This window comes from Amphibalanus amphitrite, unplaced genomic scaffold, assembly GCF_019059575.1.
Source record: "Amphibalanus amphitrite isolate SeventyFive unplaced genomic scaffold, NRLGWU_Aamphi_draft 000204F_arrow, whole genome shotgun sequence".
Lineage (NCBI taxonomy): Eukaryota > Metazoa > Arthropoda > Thecostraca > Balanomorpha > Balanidae > Amphibalanus > Amphibalanus amphitrite.
This window is the reverse complement of record NW_024881699.1, coordinates 267,590-288,223: the sequence shown is the minus strand read 5'-3', so window position 1 is coordinate 288,223 and position 20,634 is coordinate 267,590. Positions and strand designations below refer to the sequence as shown.

Sequence of the window (20,634 nt, the reverse complement as noted above, 5' to 3'; positions counted from 1 at the left end):
AGTGCACAAAACAAGGCGTACTTATAAATTTCGGAGAGGATATTCTAATTGTACAAAAATGCCCTAGTTAGCCACACACTGAACGTAAGGAGATAAAAAAAAAACGTAATACTAATCGAAACAAAAGGCCGCTGAAAAGGAGGAAACCAAAAAGGGAACTTTCAACTTCGTAATGAGTACTGCGGGGCTGCCACTGGTTCAATGGGAAACAAAGAACATCAACCTACTTCAACGTCAAAGTGGGTGTAACGTCAGGCCTACCCTGACGCTGTCGTCAGGCCTACCCTGACACTGCACCCACCCTTTCAGTACCGGACGGATCCGTAGCTGGATCTGCTAGTGGTCGGGACGCCAAACAGTCACCTGACCTGGGAGGTCGAACATTACGTGAGATCCACAGACCAGTTACGTGATGCCCCATACGTTTACCAGAGGAGCAAGAGAATGTTCACCTTTTATCGGAGATAAAATGACTAGAAGAAAACGTGTAAGGGCCCAAAATGAATCGGCAACATAGACCACTTGTAACCCAGCAAAGCCGAGTCCGATCGACCAGACTCATGCGTAGTGACCGTCACCTATGCTCCCGCTCAGTTCCTCTCCGGGCCACCAGTCGCGCAGTGGCGCCACCGTCGCCGCCCCTCTGCTACCGTCGGCCGGTGACCTGCCGCCGCGCCGCGTCAGTCTGTGCCCATCACCGGCACCATGTGGACCGCCCTGTACGGAGCGCTGGTGGTCGCGGCCGCGACGGCCGTCTGCGGCGGCTACAGTGAGGACTTTTTCTCGTCGACATCCCGGCTGGAGCAGCTGGTGGGCCAGGAGGAGGTGGTGGTGGACAAGCTGGAGCGGTACCTGGAGGAGGCCTACCACAGCCTGGAGACGGTGCGCAGGTCAGTATCTGGAGGAGGCCTACCACAGCCTGGAGACGGTGCGCAGGTCAGTATCTGGAGGAGGCCTACCACAGCCTGGAGACGGTGCGCAGGTCAGTATCTGGAGGAGGCCGGAGACGGTGCGCAGGTCAGTACCTGGAGGAGGCCTACCACAGCCTGGAGACGGTGCGCAGGTCAGTATCTGGAGGAGGCCTTCCACAGTCTGGAGACGGTGCGCAGGTCGGTATCTGGAGGAGGCCTATCACAGCCTGGAGACGGTGCGCAGGTCAGTCCCAGCGACCCCGCACTGTGGGGAGATCATATTTACTGCTGCAATCAATTAATCTGGGAATATTAGCCGGGCTGAAAATAGAAGAAAAACAAATATGACCTTCGAAGGCATGGACATTTAAATTTGAGTGATAGACCCACCTGCCATCCTTGATCCTTTTACAGTTGACATTACCACGACCAGGGGCGTCGACGCGTAAGGAAAACTGGTCCGACTTTTTCTCGGGGGGCCCCCACCGGTGGGGGCCCCAGGTGTTAGGTTAGGTTAGGTTAGGCAGGGGCCCCCGTGGCCGCAGCTGGGCCCCCGAGAGCCCCAACAGGGGCCCCCGCGGCCACAGCAGGGCCCCCGCGAGCCACAGCAGGGCACCGCCTAGTCGAAAAAGTGGTCCGACTAGTCGGAAAAGTCGGACCGGTGTCGACGTCCCTGACCACGACCGCGTGTCACATAGACACTAACCACTTAGAGTAAACCGGCGGTAGGTATGTAAGTCACACCAGGTTGTTTATTGTTTGGTTTGTTTGATGAGAATTGAGACCCATCCGGCTATCGAGAACTCTTTAGGGCCGTGCGGCGTGCAATAGGAAGATATAGGGGAGACATGAGTCTCAGGCAGATTCGATGACGAACTTGAACTGGTGCGTCGGTCGTCGAATCGCCCCACGGGACCAAGCCTATCTTGTTTGAAAAAGCGTGTCTTGTCCCCTGAAAAAGCAAAGCCATTCAGTTGCTCAGACGGTGACCCCGAAGAAAAACATATTCATCGAGACTGTTCCTATTTGAGCTTCTCTATACATCTACCCTCCCCGTTGTGCGGTGACCGTCAGCTAGGGATAGCGGAGTGTAATCAATACAGATAGTTGCTCTAGTTGGTAAGGATGAACTAAAGGACAGAAAATGCTCATATCCCCTCCAATCCTCGAGTGGGTTGCGAAAGAAGAGTAGTCATCGCTGGGTAGAAACGTCCTCAAAGACTGCAGGCTCAGTTAATTAACTAAAATGTAAGCATTTAGGGACAAAATGCCAAGAACCCACGGTCTGCAACGCTCAATTTAATGTAGGTATATAGGGACTACAACGCTACCTCTAAACGTATCTTCGGGTTGCATCGCCACGTCTAAGCAAATCAAAACTGCAACGCTTCGTCTAAACGTATCTAGAAACTGCAACGCTTCATCTAAACGTATCTTGAAACTGCAACGCTGCGTCTAAACGTATCTGTCTAGGAACTGCAACGCTAGGCTTACACGTATCTCGGGAAAGCAGCGCTAAGCTGAAACGTATCTCGATAAGTAAATAAGTAAATAGCCAGTACTGTAGTACCGAAGCTGTAGACCTGTAGCAGACCAAAGCTGTAGTACGCAACGTGAAAAGGAATGCATAGGTCTGCAGCGTTTCGTTAAAACGTACTTAGGAACTACAGCTTCCAATAGGAACGTAGGTACGTACGTACGGAAGGATTGCAATCTTACAAAAAGCGTTTCTGGAGAAGGCAGCGCCAAATGAAAATACATCTACAGAATGCTCCCAAATGCGAGAGTATCCGAGGCAAAAAAAAAAATGCAACGCCTAGCAGCGGAGTAACACAATGATCACCTGACGCTAAGGCCTGCATACCGAGGGGAATATCTAACGAAGCCGGAGTCCAGCTGGAGACTGCAACGCTCCGTTACTATGCATCCGGAGACCTCAACTCTGCAGTGGGTGGTAACTGGTATCTGAAGACTGCAGCGCTCTGATATAAATATAGCACTTAATATGGTGCGGCGCGATATCATGTCATTTTCCGTATAAGCTGAATATGCATATGAAACAGTCCGTCCAGCTGCAATCCAAGGAAGGAGCGTGCATTCGAGCCTGTGAGGAACGCTGACTAGGTCTGTCCAGCTGTCCCCTGTCCATGTAGGGTATCGCGGAGCGTTGACCCTGTATCCGATTCTCGCCCGGCCGGCTGGGAGAGCGAGTGTACCCGGCGCGTGACGTGCGTACCAGCGTACCACCACCGAGGCTCCGCTCGGCCGGCGGCCTGTCCTCTGCCGCTGCGTGAGCGGCGGGCCGGCCGCTGGCCCACTTCGGACCCTCCGTCCGTCTGCAGCGGCATTCCTGCAGTGCCGGCACGCGGCGGCGCGGCGGCGCGGAGCCGCGGGGTCGGCCCATGGGCCGCTCGCGCCACCGCAGACGGCCGCATACTGGGACGCGCCAATTGGGACAGGCCTCCGTCTGCAGCCGAACATCGGCCCGGCAGGCTGCGGGAGGGTGGACAGACAAACCCGTGGAGATTACGTAGGACGGTGACAGCGCTGAGCCTGCATAGGACGTTTGTTTGTTTGTTTGTTTTGTTGGGTTAGGCCCTTTCGGTCGACAAGACCATTGCAGAGCCGGAAGGATGATAGGATTTAGGGGGAGACATTGGTCTGGGCAGGCACCCTAGTGAGTCGCCGGGGCTGAGCCCGTCCAGAGGACAGGCCACCCAGCCCCAAGACACTCACTGCACCCGGCTACGGGGTGCGCTCCCTCGGGAGCAGCGGTGCCGCTCCAAGGGAGCAGCCCGCATGAGATAAAGTTGCCTGTCCAGCCCGGAAGGGGGTTGTGGCGTGGAGGAGAAGGATTTCAGTATCCTGAGGATAGAAGCACGGATAGGTGCATAGGACGGTGACCCTAGGAGTTTTTATAGGACTGTGACCCTGCTATGATAATAACATGAACAAACGATGGACAAACCTGTCACTGGCTGAGCAGTTTAACATATTCAGCCAACATTAGCCGCATCGCCGCGGCCGCCTATGACCGGAGCCGGTCTGAATGGACGGGCGAGGCCGACGCCGGCTTCCGGTCGCCGATCGGCGGCCTCAATAGCCTCAATAACACCTGTCCCGGCCGGCGTCGGACGCGCCCGCAGTGGGCAGACACCGGCCGCTGCCTGTGCGACGACGCCCCATCACACCAGTGACCTAGTCTTCGGCCGACGGCGTTCGCGCCGCCGATAGCGTGGCGATGACACCGACAGACTGTGCGTTGGAGACAGGCTAAACTCCCGGTCGTGTCGGCAATGACAGGTGGTGTCTGCAGCAGGGTTAGACTCCGCTGTATGGTCGGGTAGCAACGACACTGGTGCCGTGACGTGGCATTGCAAGTCACGGAGAACCGCAAGTGAGCACGAGCTGTTTCGCTCTCAGCTGGCTGATGAGTTAGCGAGCGACGAGTGAGCTCTAAGGAGGAACGGTGGGAGGTGTGGCCGTGGGTGTTTCGGACAGGCGTGGCCGGGCGTCCGCTGCAGACGTGAGAACGACACGACCTGGTGTGGCCGGGCTGGGTGGCTGCGACTGGCCGAGATCAGACGCCGCCGCCATCATCGAAACCACAACAACGCCCTACCGCTACACCGCAATCACCCTCACACTACCCAACGTCCGTCGACACTGCTACCCAGTCATATTGCAAGTCCATTCTGCCCCCCCCCCCCCCCCGATCTACAGCCACCGTCCAGCGTCGCCGTCCACCTTCCTTCACCACCGCCCACCGTCCACCACCACCGTATGCATTGTTCGCCACCACCGCCCGCCACCACCGTACCAGAGAGAAATGGGTCACACCGGCCGGCCAGACGGTGCGACCTTGACCGCCCCATGGGCCGACGCGGCCGCCCGGTCCAGCCCGGCGGTCTGCTCAGAGCTGCCGACTCGGTCAATGGCCAGCAGCACAATGACACGCACTCCCGGTAAACGGTCCGCTTCAGGCTACGTGCAGCGGCGTGACTGGTCGATCTGAAGCAGTTAAGAATGAATGGCTTCATCGCTTAGCGCGGGTAGTAACACGATCCGAAATACGGGTCATCTACGGGTAGACATCGACGATAGAGGTAAAACGAAATCAGATGGGGGTGTATAAAATAGGTAACTTTTCTAATGTCCAAGATATGAAGTGATTCTCTGGAATCACCTGTAACAGTGTTCTACTTTATTCGTCTCCCCGCTGCAACTCCACATTTCGCTCTCGAAGCGTGCAATCCCGTCTCTCGTCTGTCCGTCTATCCGCTTGTTCATTCCTCCGTCCGTCCGTCCGTCCGTCCGTCCGTCCGTTCGTCCGCCCGTCCGTCGTTCGCAGCAGACAGGTGGCACCGTTACTCGGCGCGGCGGCGGCGCGGAGTGGCGCAGCGCGGCGCGGCGCGGCACGCTCCCACTATATGGGTCGCGGCGCGCGGCGCTGGGTCATTTCCGTGCGTCCAGTCGTGGTGCCGTGACTCTGCCACATACATGACCCACACGCAACTCCGCAGAACTGCAGTGGGGCGCACGGGCTGATACCGGCGGAACGCGCAGGAGGTATTTACGAGGAGAAACTGAATGAGAGATAAAGAGCTATACCTACGACTTCCAAAACACAACACATACGAGTATACGTGGTTACATACAGGCAGCTTTTGCTAATTTGTCAGGGAACTCAGATTTGTTTTTCAATAGAAAAACACAATTCTAAAGAATAGTGTTTTAACTATTGACAACAAACCTTCGGTTACATACATTAGGAAACATTAAATACATCATGCTCGAACATACACAATACATAATAATACATAATAATGTAGGTAGGTACACAATACACACAAAGAGGAGTGGATGTCAGATCAAAAGATTGTTATTCTACATTAAGAACTTTCCTGATAGAATTGGCTGCAGCCGAATTCATTAGTTGAATGCGCTTGTCTGTTTTATTGACTCCGGGCCTTCGCCCCTGGAACAGATAACGGATCCTCCTCAATCATCGATTTCTACATTTTATCTCCTCTTCGTTGTTTCTCCATTTCTCAGATAGTACCTAATAAACATGAACAATAAACATTTTTGAATAGCCAACCTAAAGATAGGAATGGAAAGCCAACGAATACCATACAATTATGGCTGGCACTAATTTGACAAATCCGGGTGACTGTTAACTGTTAAATGTTAGCTGCTGGCCGACAGGACAGATTAGACGTATCTCATTAGCAGCGAGAAAAGATAGCCAAGTACATATAGCCGAGATTGCTGGTGAGTGGTACTGGTGCCACATCAAGATCTGCATAGCGGGCAACCGAGCCCAGTGCTATCATACAGATTGTCCAACATTATGAGTCATTTCATGTTGGTTTTCTCCGCTGTATTTACATATGCCTAAAGACTAAGCCACTTTAACGCAACCAGATCGGACAGCTGATACCATTACATGTTTAACAAACGCTATTTCCTGTCCAAACTGACGTCACCCATGGTCTCTAACCTCCCCCATTGCACTGTTCTGGCAGCTATGTGACGTCATTCCGAGAGATGCGGGCCGGCTCGTCCATCCACCACCCGGTCGAGGCGTTCCTCATGCTGCGGCGGCTCACCGTCGACTGGGACATCGTCGAGGACGACCTCCGACGGCAGGCCAACCAGACGCAAGGTGGGTAAAGACTTCAGTGAATGCGATGTCTGTGGCGATTGTGACGCAATGATAGAAGCAAGTTATAGAGCTCTGTACACGGTATACAGCGGGTCTATGAGGACCTGTAGGTATTCCATACTGCTGATGCTGATGAAGAGTTGTTGGGGGGTAGCGCATCCATTTAAAGGCGCCATATCGTGTCCCATTTGTGGTAATAAATAGGCATAACTAAAGATCATGAGCCTATGAGTATAGCTGCGTTACATAACCAAATACAACAATGAACAATGTCCCTTCTATAATTCCATGCCGGCGGGTTACTCTCCTCCGACTGCTGACCCCGTCCCAGTGGTGGCCGCGGAGCGCCGTACTGACTACTCAGTCAGTGAGTCGCTGAGTCACTGCAGTGGCCGGCTCGGTGTCAGAGGTTATGTCGCGGTTGGCCGGCGGGTCGGTAGGTCTGGGAGTGGGAACGGTCGGGGTCGGCTGGCCCACATCGCACTCGGTGGACGGCACAGGCCGTAGGGTGCAAGGCTCATACCAGGCGCTGGTTAGGCGTAAAACAAAACAACAATTGTTTCAAAGACCTTCAAATGACCAAGTGAGGAATCAGTTCGAGGCATAAAGTATGTCGGTCAAAACGTTCATATCTACTAGTCAGTACTCGTACAAGTGAACCATGTTCCGCAGCTGTAATTAAAAACATAGCGCTCTCAGGCACGTCACCAATTTTCTAGGCACAAAAAATCGTACACCATGTGAAGTCTTATGAAAGAGTCATTCACAAGTCACGACTCGAGAGCAAAGTTAACTCGCAACCCAGTCGGCTCATCCCATTCAGGTCACTGGCTGATCTCATGACTGTCTGCAGCTAAGTCTGAGTCAGTGTCTCATCAGCGCCTAATGTGGCGTGTCCCGCGCACGCTCCACGTCCGTTTGGGAGCGTGGGAGAGCTACACTCGCGATCGGTGGGAACACCTACTAACGCGGCGCAGCCGATCCAGTGGCGATCGGAGCCGATGGATGGCCGGTAATCAGACCCAGATGTCACTGGCGATGGCGGAGTATTAGGTTGAATCGGTTCCATGGATATAAAAATGTATGGTGGTGGAAGTGAATTTTGGTGGTCCAATGAAGGTGATTTTATTAGGCCCTTTGGTAGACGGTTAGGTATACAGGTCAAACACGTTGTCAATTCTTGGAAGTTGGTGTTCAGAGGAAAGATCGAAGAAGAAGGAGAACGGATGAGAGGGACTGACAGAAGAGAAAAAGTAGAGAGAGAGAGAGAGAGAGAGAGAGAGAGAGAGAGAGAGAGAGAGAGAGAGAGAGAGAGAGAGAGAGAGAGAGAGAGAGAGAGAGAGGGAGAGAGAGAGAGAGAGAAGAAAAATAAAAAAGGAAGAGGAAGAGAGAGGGAGGAGAGAGGAGGGGGAGAGAGAATCTGCAAAGCGGCAAGCGACGCGACGAACTCTCACCGTAACATTGAGACCACGCATTCCCAACAAACGAACCCTATCAAATAAAGCTGATTTGGAATATTGCCCAAGACCCTCATCAAACCCTCATCATCCAACCGTTGACCTATGATTCGTCAGCACTCGTCTTACTCTCACCGGGCGACAGAGCAGAACCCATCATCACCCTCACCTCTCTCCATCGGTCGGTTAGACGATAACAGCCGACCAGCCCCCGTCACCACCACCTCACGCACCGGTAGCACCCCACGCGTCATCATCCCTCCGGTCACCCGGCCGGGCGCCGAGAAAGTCGTGAATCACGGCGGCAGCGGCACACTCGACCGTGAAAACACGGCCAGCGGCACCGTCAGTCGACCGTAGACGCCGAACAGGTACCGAGTCAGACTCCCGGACTCAGCTGGACTGAGTCAGCTGAACTGGACTCTCGGAGCCCGTCAGTCGCAGAAGGGGCTTCCAGAATCCAGTGAATGAGTCCTACTTGTTAATCGTGGATATGACGGAGCCTGCATTCTTAAAGATCCTTCCCCTTATTCCCATTATTCATAAGGATTCCTCGTGACTTGTGAGAACAGCGGTCACCGAGTTCCGCGCACATGAGCTCGAATTCCAATTCCAAAAATGAAGAGACAGACCACCATCCTCGTCAACGAAGAGAGAAAAGACCCACGGCTACGAGCAAAGAATTACCGTCGTCCAGACCAGAAACACGTTATAGCTGTGGATCGGGATCCACGGAATGTTTGTATCGCTCGACGGTTTCGGGTGTCTAGCGCATTTCCCCAGAAATGGAATGCGGAGAACCGACGGAGCTAGCTGATATACGAGTACGTCTGAGCTGGAGATAACTTCGGAGAAAAAGCCTCAGGAGATATCGTGACCTCTCGGTGTGGAAAGGTCACTGTTCCGTGCGCGAAAGTGAACGGCGCAAGGGTAAATGAGATGTTGTCGCCTTCCAGAATCAAAGCAAGACAAAACACAAGTGAGGCATTTTCCAAGAAGTTCTGTTTAGGAACATCGGTATAATATATAGTATGCTTCAGGTTAACACGGATGAGTAGTCTGTTGAGGTGGTAATCCCGTTTATTATCCCACCATTCAGTCGGTGTAATTCCCACCTGATTGCTGAGCACTGACATCATAACAGCGTTATAATTAGTGTCATTATACGGTTAACTCGTTGACCCACATTGCCACCACGCTCCACTTCACCCAGTTGCAACTATGGTATAGAAATGTATCGGAAGAAGAAGCCGAGAACGCACGAAAACGCCTGAGTGTAGCACAACGACATGTTTCGAAACTGACAAAAGTAGAACCAGGTTTACGTCACGAAAACCGTTTAGACGACTTTAACGGCTCGAAAATTAGTCAGGCTCATCCTTTAGCAGCGTTTTCGCTCTATTTGAACAGCTCGCACAACTCGCGTCGAAGGGCCATAAGATCTCCAGCACAACTCGAATTGAAAGCCGCTCTTTATCACGCGCAGCGGGGTGAACGCACATCCGGGAGTGGCCATCACCTCCCGCCCCGCGGCTTCACCGGGTCAGTGCGCCTGAGACCGGACTGTCGGACAAAGGCTCACTGCAGACCCTCCTTGTTCGCCGGCTGACCCTGCAGTCGCCGCGGCGGCGGCGCTGCATTCCAGGTCAGCCGAGAGGAAGTGGACGCGGTCGGCGGGCGCGCCGGCGCCGGCTGTTTGGGTGTCTGGGCCGCTGCTGCAGGCCGCGGAGCAGCGCAGAGGTCCCACGAGAGAGTTAGCACGCTCGGTGAGCCGTGAAGGCACACATCTGGCGGCTCGGCAGGTGCGGCTCTAGTCGCAGAACTGCACTGAGAGCTATGTCAGAGGTGACCGAACTCCGGCCTAGAAGCTTCCTTCATGACATGCTAAGAGCAGAAGGGCCTCGGATCTTAGAGTTCTAAACACCCACGCAAGTCAAAATAACAAAGAATCAGCCTGGGGAGATATTGTACAGGACACGTTACACTGACTGCTGCTGAGCCTGACGTTCCACCTCTCTCCTACAGAGACTCTGCGCTCGATCGGCGGGTTCCGGGCCGACCGGCCGTTCCCCGAGGCGGACGACCTGCACGGGGCGGCCGTGGCGCTCATACGACTGCAGGACACCTACCAGCTCAACATGACCCAGCTGCCGCGGGGACATATCGCCAGCTTCGGCCCCGAGCCGGCCGCAGGTGAGCGGTGGGGGCGTGAACATGGCATGGTCGGGGAAGGGAGGACTCGAACATGACTGACCAATGACCGACCATGACCGACCGCCGGACAATCTGGAGGTGTGCACACACGAAAGCAGGTAAGCATTCACAACTCCAAAACTATTTGGTCCGTAAATGAATCGTCATTGAGAGCAAACGTGCTTAGAAACGAACCAGAAGATAAATCCTCTAATGTGGCCATCAGTTGTGGCATGATTATACTGACCTACCCGATAGCTGAGGCAATCCATTCGAAAAGGTAAACACAATGACTGTTGGTTCTGCTCTCATTCGTCCTGGACTTCTCTCGGAGAAACAGAGCATGGCGTGCGCCGGAGAGCGGCAGGCACACCGTCATCCGTTCCATTCAGAATGAGGAGAAAGGGCAGAGTGGGCAGATGAGAAAAAGACGCGCCAGATGCACTCTTTTCACTATCGTCGGGCGGTATGAGCAGGCGGATCAGCTGGTACGGTTCAGACTGGATGATTGCCAGAACCACACGGCCGCTGGGCCCGAGCGGGACTCCCATGGGACGGTCATTGGTCTGTCGATTCTCCCGGAGACTGACTTGCAACGGTGACAAACAAACTGTTCAGGTACCTTGTTCTGTCCCGGTGACTAAAAACTGATCAGCATGGTGACGAAAAAAGCGTCACACAAAGCCGCTCTGTGCTGTCTGTTGTTTGTCGCACAGCTATGAGAGGCCATGCCGACATTTCGTTCCTGCATAAATTTCCAAACTCCAAACCTATACACCAGTTGCAAATCGATCAGTTGAATGACTCGCCAACCGCCCTGGCCAGTCAAACCGACTCATCACCAGTTTCAGTCTGACTAATATTTTCTTGTCAATGGATCGACTCTTTGCTATTTAAGCTGAACTCATACACCAGAGTCGGACAGACACGTCACCAGTTTCAGTCGGACGACGTCGTTCATTCCCACGCCACGGCGACAGTCGGCCGATGGGTGCCGCCGGCCTGGTTCGGATCCCGACGATTGGTGTGGGACAGAACCGGTAATGGGTGGCCGGGTGGAACCACTGAATGGTGAATAAATGGAACCACCGAACGGCGCCGGAATGTTCTTTTTATATGGCGTAAATTATATTCAGAATACGACCTTTACGTGAAATAGCAACATTGTTTTGCCATTAAATTCATTCAAAGTTTACCAAATTCCTTGATTTTATCGGGTAAGCATAATAAGGTATCAGGCGGCAAGAACAATTTCAGGATAATCAATAATGCCTCTTCCGACTAATAAAAAACAGACGCTAACAGGCACTCGAAACATTTTTGTAGCAACATGGAGGAATGTCAAGATCCTGTACGACTGTCGTATGAACAAACAACAAAACCGCGCAGCATAGCCGGACCCAAAGCCAAGACAATATGAGAGTGATATTCGGCTCTAATGCGATGTCTCTGTCGCCGTGAAGAGGAAGGGAAAGCCAATGGGGGAGGAGAGGTCAGCGAAAGACCCCCATTAGAGACCGTCCCGGGCGCCGGCGTCGCGCGATTATACTAAATGCAGAGCACTCAGCGCTGGAGGATAATGGGCGCCGGGCGACCTTACCTCTAATCGTGCTGGGACTCGACGGGCGCGGGCCAATTTACGACTAAAAAACCGGATCCAGATGATGAGCGTCGGAGAGAGGAGGCATGTTCAGGCAGTGGATAAGCATGCCGCTGTGACTTTCCTTCGACAAACGAGCCGGCCACTTGTCTGTTTGTTTGCGGATTGGGGTCGCCCGGTCATGGGAATGTGCACCTCTCGTGTCGTCGTCATGGGTCAGCTGGCCGGGTCGCTGGACTTGCCCACGCTTCACTACCGACACTATGCAAACAAGCGGCATGTGACTTTTCCGTACACACTAACAGTTAACACAAATACTTTACGTGCCCGAACGTCGCCATTGGTCGGAATTCCAGCTGCGATCTGGGACGGCTGTCTCTCTCTGGTCCGAGGACCGACTCTGACCAGTCCGGTCCGGTCTGATGGACCGCGATCTGACCATCCACGGAGCGCGTGTCACCTACTGATCAGAATTCCCCACCGGTCCCGGGAAACGCCACGGGCGACTCACACGTCCCGTCCTCTCGGAGACAAGAATCGATAGCATCATAGCTATACGGTCAGTGGCCTATACCACAGAGAAACGAAAATACTGGCCAGCTGGCCCAACAGCCCCTGCAGTCTGTCCCGGTAGAACTCAGGCTTCAGCTCCAGCAGCTCGAGATCCATTTCCTGCCCATTGTCTGTGCATCACATGGCATTGTCATTGCGCATTGTTCGTGCTCGACAGTGCAGAGGCGGCGGCGAAAGCTGCACAATTGACATGGGATGGTCAAATATCTCCTAATCAATATCAAAGTCAAATATCAAATTGTCAAATATAAAAATCAATACAAACCTTCCTGCAGCCTAAGCTGTTCTTAGAGTTGAGTGGGGATACATCTGTCTTAGTGCCATCAAACGTCACCATAGCTGCTGCCTGTCGCCTGACGCTGTGCAAAACAAACATTGCCCATGCGCAGCGGATTGGGGTCGCGGCGATTGGGGACATGCCACTCTGAGCGCGGTTCTCGGCCTGCCGACAAGCTAGCCAGGCAGGCAACACATCGGCCCGTCGCGCGAGGACAGAGGAATGACAATCGTTAGTGGCACTCGATAGGTCCTTCTATTCAGGGGCCATGGACGCACCGGGTGTCACTAAGACACCGAGTAGGGATCCGTCTTTCTCCGGCTACCTCAATCTTCCTCCGTCTCTTACCATGCACTACTCTTCGTTTAAAACGCTGGTCTTGGGAGACATCGCGGCGAAAGTGCGCACGCCTGTTTTTGTTGATCGCATGGACTGGATGGTGTGCCAACTGCCAGCAATGAGCAGGTGTGATGGAGCATGCAATACAGCAACTGACACTAACCATACGGAACTCAGAGTTCGTAGCCGCACGACTGCACCCAATTTCACCGCAAAGGTGCTTACAGCGTTCCAACGAAGCACGCAGAGCAGCTCGAATCACCTTACACTATACACAGCTCTAACTGCCATGAAAAGACAGTTATAAACAGAAAGTATCTTAAACCGTCTTCTGTCGGTGAGGGTCTTTTGCAGTCTGCGAGACGGCTCACCGTAACTCCGCAGCTTTGCCCCACGTAGTCCGCTGGTAAGCACGACAGCCTCAACACTCCAGAGTGCACCGCCTGAGTGCCCCCTCTCTCCCGCCGGTTCCAGAGTTCCAGGGCGCCCAAGAACTGAGCGTCCTCTCAGAAACCCGTTAGCCTGAGTGTACTCCTCTCAACCCGGCAGAGTTTCAGAGCGCCCAGGAGCTGAGTGTCCCCTCCCCCGGTTCCAGAGTTCCAGAGCGCCCAGGAGCTGACTGCGCGCGACTGTCTGTTCATCGGTCGACACGCGTTCAGCCGCGGCCTGTACGACGCCGCCATCGAGTGGTTCGAGGCGGCCCTGTGGCGGACAGAGGAGGAACCGGAGGGCGCCGTCACCGCCACACGGGACGAGATCGAGCCGCTGCTCACATCCACCATCAAACTGGTGAGCGAGACGCTTACTTTTCGTCCATGTGCCTCTACTTATCCCGAACTTGACTTTTATTCCATCCAAGTCCATCTTTCCGTCTGCCGGCCTGTCTGTGTGCATGTCTGAAAATTTTACCCATCCGCCCGTCCAATACCATAAATGTGTCTACATTGTGTCCGTCTGTCTGTCCGTCTCTGTCTGTTTCACTGTCTCTCTGTCCCCTTCCCTCGCCCCGCCGCAGCACGACTCGGTACTGGAGGAGCAGGGTCCGCGTGGTGAGGACTGGCGCACCAACCCAGTACCGATCGACCGCCGACTGGCCGAGCAGGAGCGGTACCAGCCGCCGCGACTGGCGGTGTTCCGGCCGCGGCTGCACCAGCCGCAGGCAGAGGCGGAGGAGGAGGAGCACTACCAGAGACTCTGCAGAGGGGAGAGACTCCGGGTGAGAGGAGGGGGAGGGATGTTGGAGGCGGAGCGGGAGAGAACGTGAAGCAGAGGTAGAGGGATGAGCAATGGAATGAAGAGAAGGGATTAGGAATTCTGCAGCCATTGTCACCAACTTTGTTGGAAAGAAGTCTGAACTGTCTTACTGACGGTCAGCCATTCTTATATCAGCAAGCAGCGTTACGTTAAATGTCAACGACTCTTCTTTCGAAACCCCAGCATAGGACGGAGACCTCAGGCAGGCAGACCCAAAAGGTGTCAGTTGTCACCTGAGCTGACCCCCTCTCTCCCTCGACCCGCCCTCTCCCTCTCCTCCAGTCGCCAGCGGAGGAGGCCGAGCTCAGCTGTCACCTGACCTCCAACGGCAGTCCTCTGCTGCTGCTGTCTCCGCTGCGGGTGGAGGTGCTCAGCCGTCAGCCCTACATCGTCATGCTGCACCAGCTGGTGACCGAGACAGAGGTCAGCCAGTTCCAGGAGCTGGCCGGGCCGCGGCTGGCCACCTCCCGGCACCGCCACCCGGACGGCGAGTTTGTGGCCAGCATGAGCCGCATCAGCAAAAAGTGAGTCACAAAAGGAGGCAGTCTAGGGGTCTTTTCCAGTCGTACTTCCCAACACCTCTAAACTCCTCCAAGAGCAAGATAGAGGAGGTTGGAGCAGGGCCCTCCCTGGCTTTGTAGGGGCTAGAGCTGCCACTGAAACAGGGAAGCAATCTTGGAGGAGTTTAGAGGTGTTAGGAAGTGCGACTGGAACAGATCCTATCTGTCTACCCCTGACGTTTTCGGCTTGTCAGTAGTCTCAGTCTATCTGTTTCAGTACAGCCTCAGCCTAGATCAGTAGGTATGCCATGTTATGTGCGCAAAATGATCTGAACAGTATGCGCGCCCTAACAAATTGACAAATCAGTCTTTATCTTATGGTGATAGCCGTCTATGGCATCCTCGTCAATAGGTATCTCTTGACGCATGTGTCCACTGTCCATCCCTTCAGCGCCTGGATCCCGGACGACGAGGACCCGACGGGAATGCTAGCGAGGGTCACACGGCGAGTGGCAGCCTCCAGCGGACTGAAGTGCGACAACGACATGGCCGCCGAGGCATTCCAGGTGAGGACTGAGTAGGAATGACTGGCGGAGGTACCAGTGCGGCCAGGCCCATAAGAATGAAAAGGACAAGGAGACTTTGAATGCGACCGTATGCAATAAAACCAACGAACGGTTCCTAAGAAACGCCGTTTGCTTCCGTCATCCCAACACCATTTGACGCCACCCTCCGCTCCCTCAGGTCGCCAACTACGGTATCGGCGGTCTGTACGTGACCCACACGGACCACCACATGGCTGAGGTGCCGCGGGGGCCGCACGCCCACTGGGAGACCATGATCGGCGACCGGCTGGCCACCTGGATGGTCTATCTCTCGGACGTGCCGGCCGGGGGTGCCACCGTGTTCCCGCGAGCAGGCGTCACCGTCTGGCCCGAGAGGGGCAGCGTGGCGTTCTGGTGGAACCTGAACGCCGCTGGAAAAGGAGACGACGACACGCGACACGCCGCCTGTCCAGTGCTGCACGGCAGCAAGTGGGGTGAGTGAGATAGACAAGGCGGTATAATGGGGGACTGGGGAACTCCAGGTGCCTAAAGTCACCAGTCCGGTATGTGCAGTATACACTATACAGTTTGTAATTTCATTAAGTCCTGTAAAGTTAGTTCACCCGGCCAAAGACATTCCTAATTCAACTGTGTGCCATTATTCAATAACGACCTGCGCCTGTTTCAGTATCGAACAAGTGGATCCACTATAACGAGCAGTTCCGAGCAAAGCCCTGTGGGCTGACCCCGGACGCCATTCACCAAACGCCCTGAACACCGAGCGCGAGCGACGCCCTGGGAGCGCCTCAGAAGACAGACTCATCGACGCCCTGGCGCCCTGGGAGCCTCAAAGACGCCCTCACCGCCGATCGGCACCCAATGGAAAGACGCCTGACGCCCCAGCAGATGCTCTAACCGACGCTAGGGCGCTCGACAGGCCCTCAGACTGATGACGGGAGGTCCTGGTGACGTGACTGCAAGTTTTTATGACCGATTGGTCAGACAAGACGGAAACAGACAGGAAAGTGTCTGGCCCCAGACTGTACGAAGAAGGAACGAAGAATGGGGGCAACAAGAGGTCGGCAGTGAGCGGACACCGTCAGCAACGGGCAGCATCAGCCTCTTGCCACGGAGCACGCAACCGTTCGGCATTACACGGGGCGGAGTTAATCAGGTGACTGAAATCAAATACCGCTCAAGCAGTTACGTTCATTGGTGCTGGTCCTGAATGTTTCCTCCAATATGTTTTAGTCGGCCGTGGTCTGAGAGAGCCAGAAGGATAACTTTTAAGGAAATGCACGCTACACGGCAGCGAGTACGTCTGTCATAATGTCATGGCTTCAGGCTGGGTGGACTGTCACATTCTTACAAAACTAATTGAAGAACACCTGCAACGTTCGCGGGGCACGATTGGCTTTGTTCGGGTTTAGAGGAAAAAAAGATGCCGGTGATCTACTAACCCTTCAACTTACTTTAACTACAGGGTGTCTCAAAAGTTCGTTCACAGGTACCAGCCATGCTTTTTTGTCAATAATTCTGAATCAACAAGAAATTAACAGTCGAAATTTTGCATGGGCATTGGTGACAACCTTCCTCAAGCAGTCTCATTGTTTTCAAGAACATTCGACCCTTCATGAGCTCACAAAAAGGGTTCACCTCTGACCATGGGTCAGGCACGAAAATGTAGGTTGCAAAGTCGGGTATGTTGTGAAACTCTCTGTTTCAGGAGTAATGGGAATGGTTAAGTCGGAAATGACACATGGCTAAGTGTCGGCGAGGATGAGTGCAACATGATGATCATCTCATAAAAACGGTGGCTAAAATTTTTGAAGGACGAAACCATGCGAGACTAACGGCGTTTTGAACGACCCTCGCACGACAGCAGACTCGTGTTCCGGAAAGCAGCTGAAAATGCGGTCATAACTATTGAAAACTGGCAAGAAGGTCACAGACAGAGGTTACCCATTTTCAAAAAGTGCAGGTCATCGTAAAATAAAGACAAATTATAATTTAAAATTGTTTATAATATCTATAACGCTAACTTTGGGGGACAATAACACAAAAATCGTCAATGCCAAGAACACCTGACCCTCCAAAAGTGTCAGTTATTGTAAAATTTTATCTAACGAAGTTTCAAGAGGCAGGTCTGCAGCGAATAATTTTCTTTTAAACACAAAATCCCGATAAAACCACACGATGGACAGGTTTGGGCCGTTTACAAAGCAGAACATCTCCCGAGGAAAACATTCCGCAACCGAGCGAAGGTCTTGGCATGGGGAATGACGAGCGCTTGGAATTTGCAAAATTTGCACAATGTGTCTGAGAAACAGACGTCCGACACATTCTGCTACCATATGATGCGAAAAATTTACTCCTGGCACTTCCCGTTTGTTCAGGACTGGGGTCGTTTTGAAAAGGAAAATGGCGCTTGGGATGTCGGCGCCAGTCATTCATGAAGGAGTTAGCGCCAGAGAATGCCTACAAAATACTCAAGAATGGTGTCGATGCAAGCTGTCGGCTTTCAGGGAAAATCAGATGTTGCCGGGGAGCTAGTCAAAACTAAATCCGACGCAGAAACTGCAGGGGATTCCCCTGCAAGAGCTTGAAAGCTGGTAACCTTTTATCAGCCTCCGGCAGCTGACGGAGCAACAAAAATCGGTATGGGCAAATATTTTTGAGATACAGCAAAGGGGTTGGTTTCCAACCTTCTTAATCAGTTGTCAAAGCATGCATATTTGTCTAGTGTACACACAGACACCAAAACCTTATACTTTTGGCTGGTTCTTATATGCTTCATTGGCATGGGAAATGTGTGAACGAACTTTTGAGACACCCTGTAGAGTAGGTTCTTTTTCAACAGTTTCGAGTCTTAAAACACGTTTCCCCAGTCTTGTATTTTTGTGAGTGTACATAATGTTTTGTTTTCATTTGGGCAATGAACTAGCTAGCTGTGATGGTATGCGAAGAGCTAGCAGTGAACTGACACAGCCAGAGCTGTGAATGCGTGCATTGAGCGAATGTTTATGTATTTATTAGATGTGTTTGTGCGTGTGCTTGCGTTAATTCTCGGAATGTAACTCCCGCAAGTGTGTGGAGGACGGGGTGGGGGCGGGGTTGGGCAGGGAGTGGGGTGTAGACCCGTGGTCATTTCCTAACCACATCAATAACGTTATGCATCCCAGTGTGACTTTTTAAATGCTACGCGACTCGAGCAAAATGAGCTCCCGTTGCAAGTGGTAGCTCTGAGTGTTATTAGTACGGTGAGTGTAAATATTGGGCAGCGGCCTCTAGATCCTTGGTCGCCTGCTGTTTTTATTGTTATTGTTATTGTGCATTGTTAGCTCAGGTGTTCGCGATTTATATGAACAAATAAAACCGTCATTATGGTCTCGAAAACCGAACGGATCAAAAGGCTACAGGGAAAATAATGAGAATAACGGTAACATTCTTCTATGTTCGATCCCAAAAGTGTGCAATAAATTAGCCGGCATAATACTTAATGTAGTTATTTGTGGTACATTCCTTGCAAAATCACCAACCACGTACCACAGAAGCTATCGTGTGTTATCGTAGTTTTATCATTATTGGCGGGCATCCCATCCAATTGCAGAAATAAACATGTTACAAACCATCAGTCTTTGGACGGGCGTGCGAGCATCGGAACCACGATTCACAGATTCTGAATGGCATGGCAAGCTAGTCATCTGCCCAAGTAACCGACAGTGTAGTGATAGTCCTAAATGCACATGGCTTCACCCTAATGATCCTCAAACGACCAGGGCCCCGAAACCTCCCCATCTCCCGCCGCTAGACACACAGTTTGCTGACACCACGACACCGTGTGTATTGTATACGTTCTCCAGCGACACTACCAGCCGATGCAGCGTACCTCTTGGGACCAGACAGCAGGCGCAGGGGTGTGCTTCACGGAGCGAGCCAATCGGCCACAGGGTGCTGACAAGGGGCTGCTAATTACGGCAGAATAGGGTACAGGCTGATGCAAGCATGATGCTCGCATCACTAGAGAGCTACCAATGGGGGAGATTATGTAGGATTGTGTAGGGGTAGTTCGATGTCGGCTTATATTTTCCAAGCATAGCTGCAACGCGCAAGACTATGTTCCACAGCTAAAATGATTATAGAGGCATAAATACTGTTTAGCATGGGTAATATTTTGAGACATCAAGGATAATGTTGGCAGGGCTTCTACGTTATCTCGATAAAGTACCAATAGCAGTTCTGAGCCTGCATACACCGGGACACACACCAACACGAGTCTATTCTAAGCACCAACATCAACTTCACCGACAAATAACTCATCAGCAAAACAACCAATCACAGTACGCTAACAGCGACAGCTACAACAGCTCACGCATGAACCGAACAGCCGCAAAATATCCGACGCCGACAGCCTCCCGTGCCACGCCACTTTGGGTCCTGACTGCCTGCTGTATAGACGAGTATGCGAGCTAAGTGCGCCACCGCAGCAAGCCCGAAGGTGTCGATGGAGTTCACTTCTGTGTTGGCTGGTGATGTAATTTCCGTGGTATGCCAGCAGCTGGTGACTGCTGTTGGTTTTAACGGCTCCGTGCAGGCTCGCTATTCCATGCCAGGAAGACTAGATAACAAAATGTTGTCTCCATATAACAGCACTGCTTATTTTACCAATAAGGTATTCGCAGACTACAAAAAGGTTACTTTTCTGTCTTCTTCAGCACGATAGCGGGGCAGAAACCTCACAATCTGTGAACATGCGAGCACTGTGCGCAAAATAAACCCAAAGTTATCAAATTGGTTTACCTACGGAATTCCACCCATGGAATGAAGCAGAAGCGATGCCGGGACAGCGATAGACTAAGAGGTCGGCCACCCATCCAGGCTGAGGTTGTGATACAATCTGTGGAATGCCTCTGACTAGATCAAAGTCTTCTGTGTCACCGAAGACTGATAATCTCATTGAGCTAGCCTCCAAACACATAAAGATAAATAAAATAACAACAAAGCAACTACAATCAAAAGCATAACCTTAAACAGGCAAATAGCACTAGAAAAGCGTTCGAGTTAAGTAGAAGTTGACAAATGAAAGGCTAGCGTACGATCACAGATCGAATACATCAAAGATAGCCAGATCCGAAAAAATGGACCGCAACCGCGCGGCAAGAAAAGCATAAAATCACATATGGATTAAATAAACGACGTTAAATAATGGACTCGTAACAATCACCGTTCGGACAGGCATCAGGCCTGCTCCCGCTCGCCGAGTTCCGCCCAGTCAAACGCGGCAATGGAGACGGAATACACCCGCGCGGTATACCTA

The 20,634-nt window shown here is 52.6% G+C and overlaps 1 protein-coding gene across 1 annotated transcript; it reads left to right on the top strand.

Moving 5' to 3' along the window:
• Window positions 1–544: 544 nt before the first annotated feature.
• LOC122384936 (prolyl 4-hydroxylase subunit alpha-2-like) lies at window positions 545–16,801 on the top strand. Its single transcript, XM_043372778.1, has 9 exons — window positions 545–890; window positions 6,440–6,579; window positions 10,062–10,229; window positions 13,614–13,807; window positions 14,034–14,234; window positions 14,555–14,796; window positions 15,224–15,338; window positions 15,517–15,811; window positions 16,006–16,801. Exons 1-9 carry the CDS (start codon window positions 706–708, stop codon window positions 16,089–16,091), a joined length of 1,626 nt encoding a protein of 541 aa, XP_043228713.1. The 5' UTR covers window positions 545–705; the 3' UTR covers window positions 16,092–16,801.
• The last annotated feature ends 3,833 nt before the right edge of the window (window positions 16,802–20,634 follow it).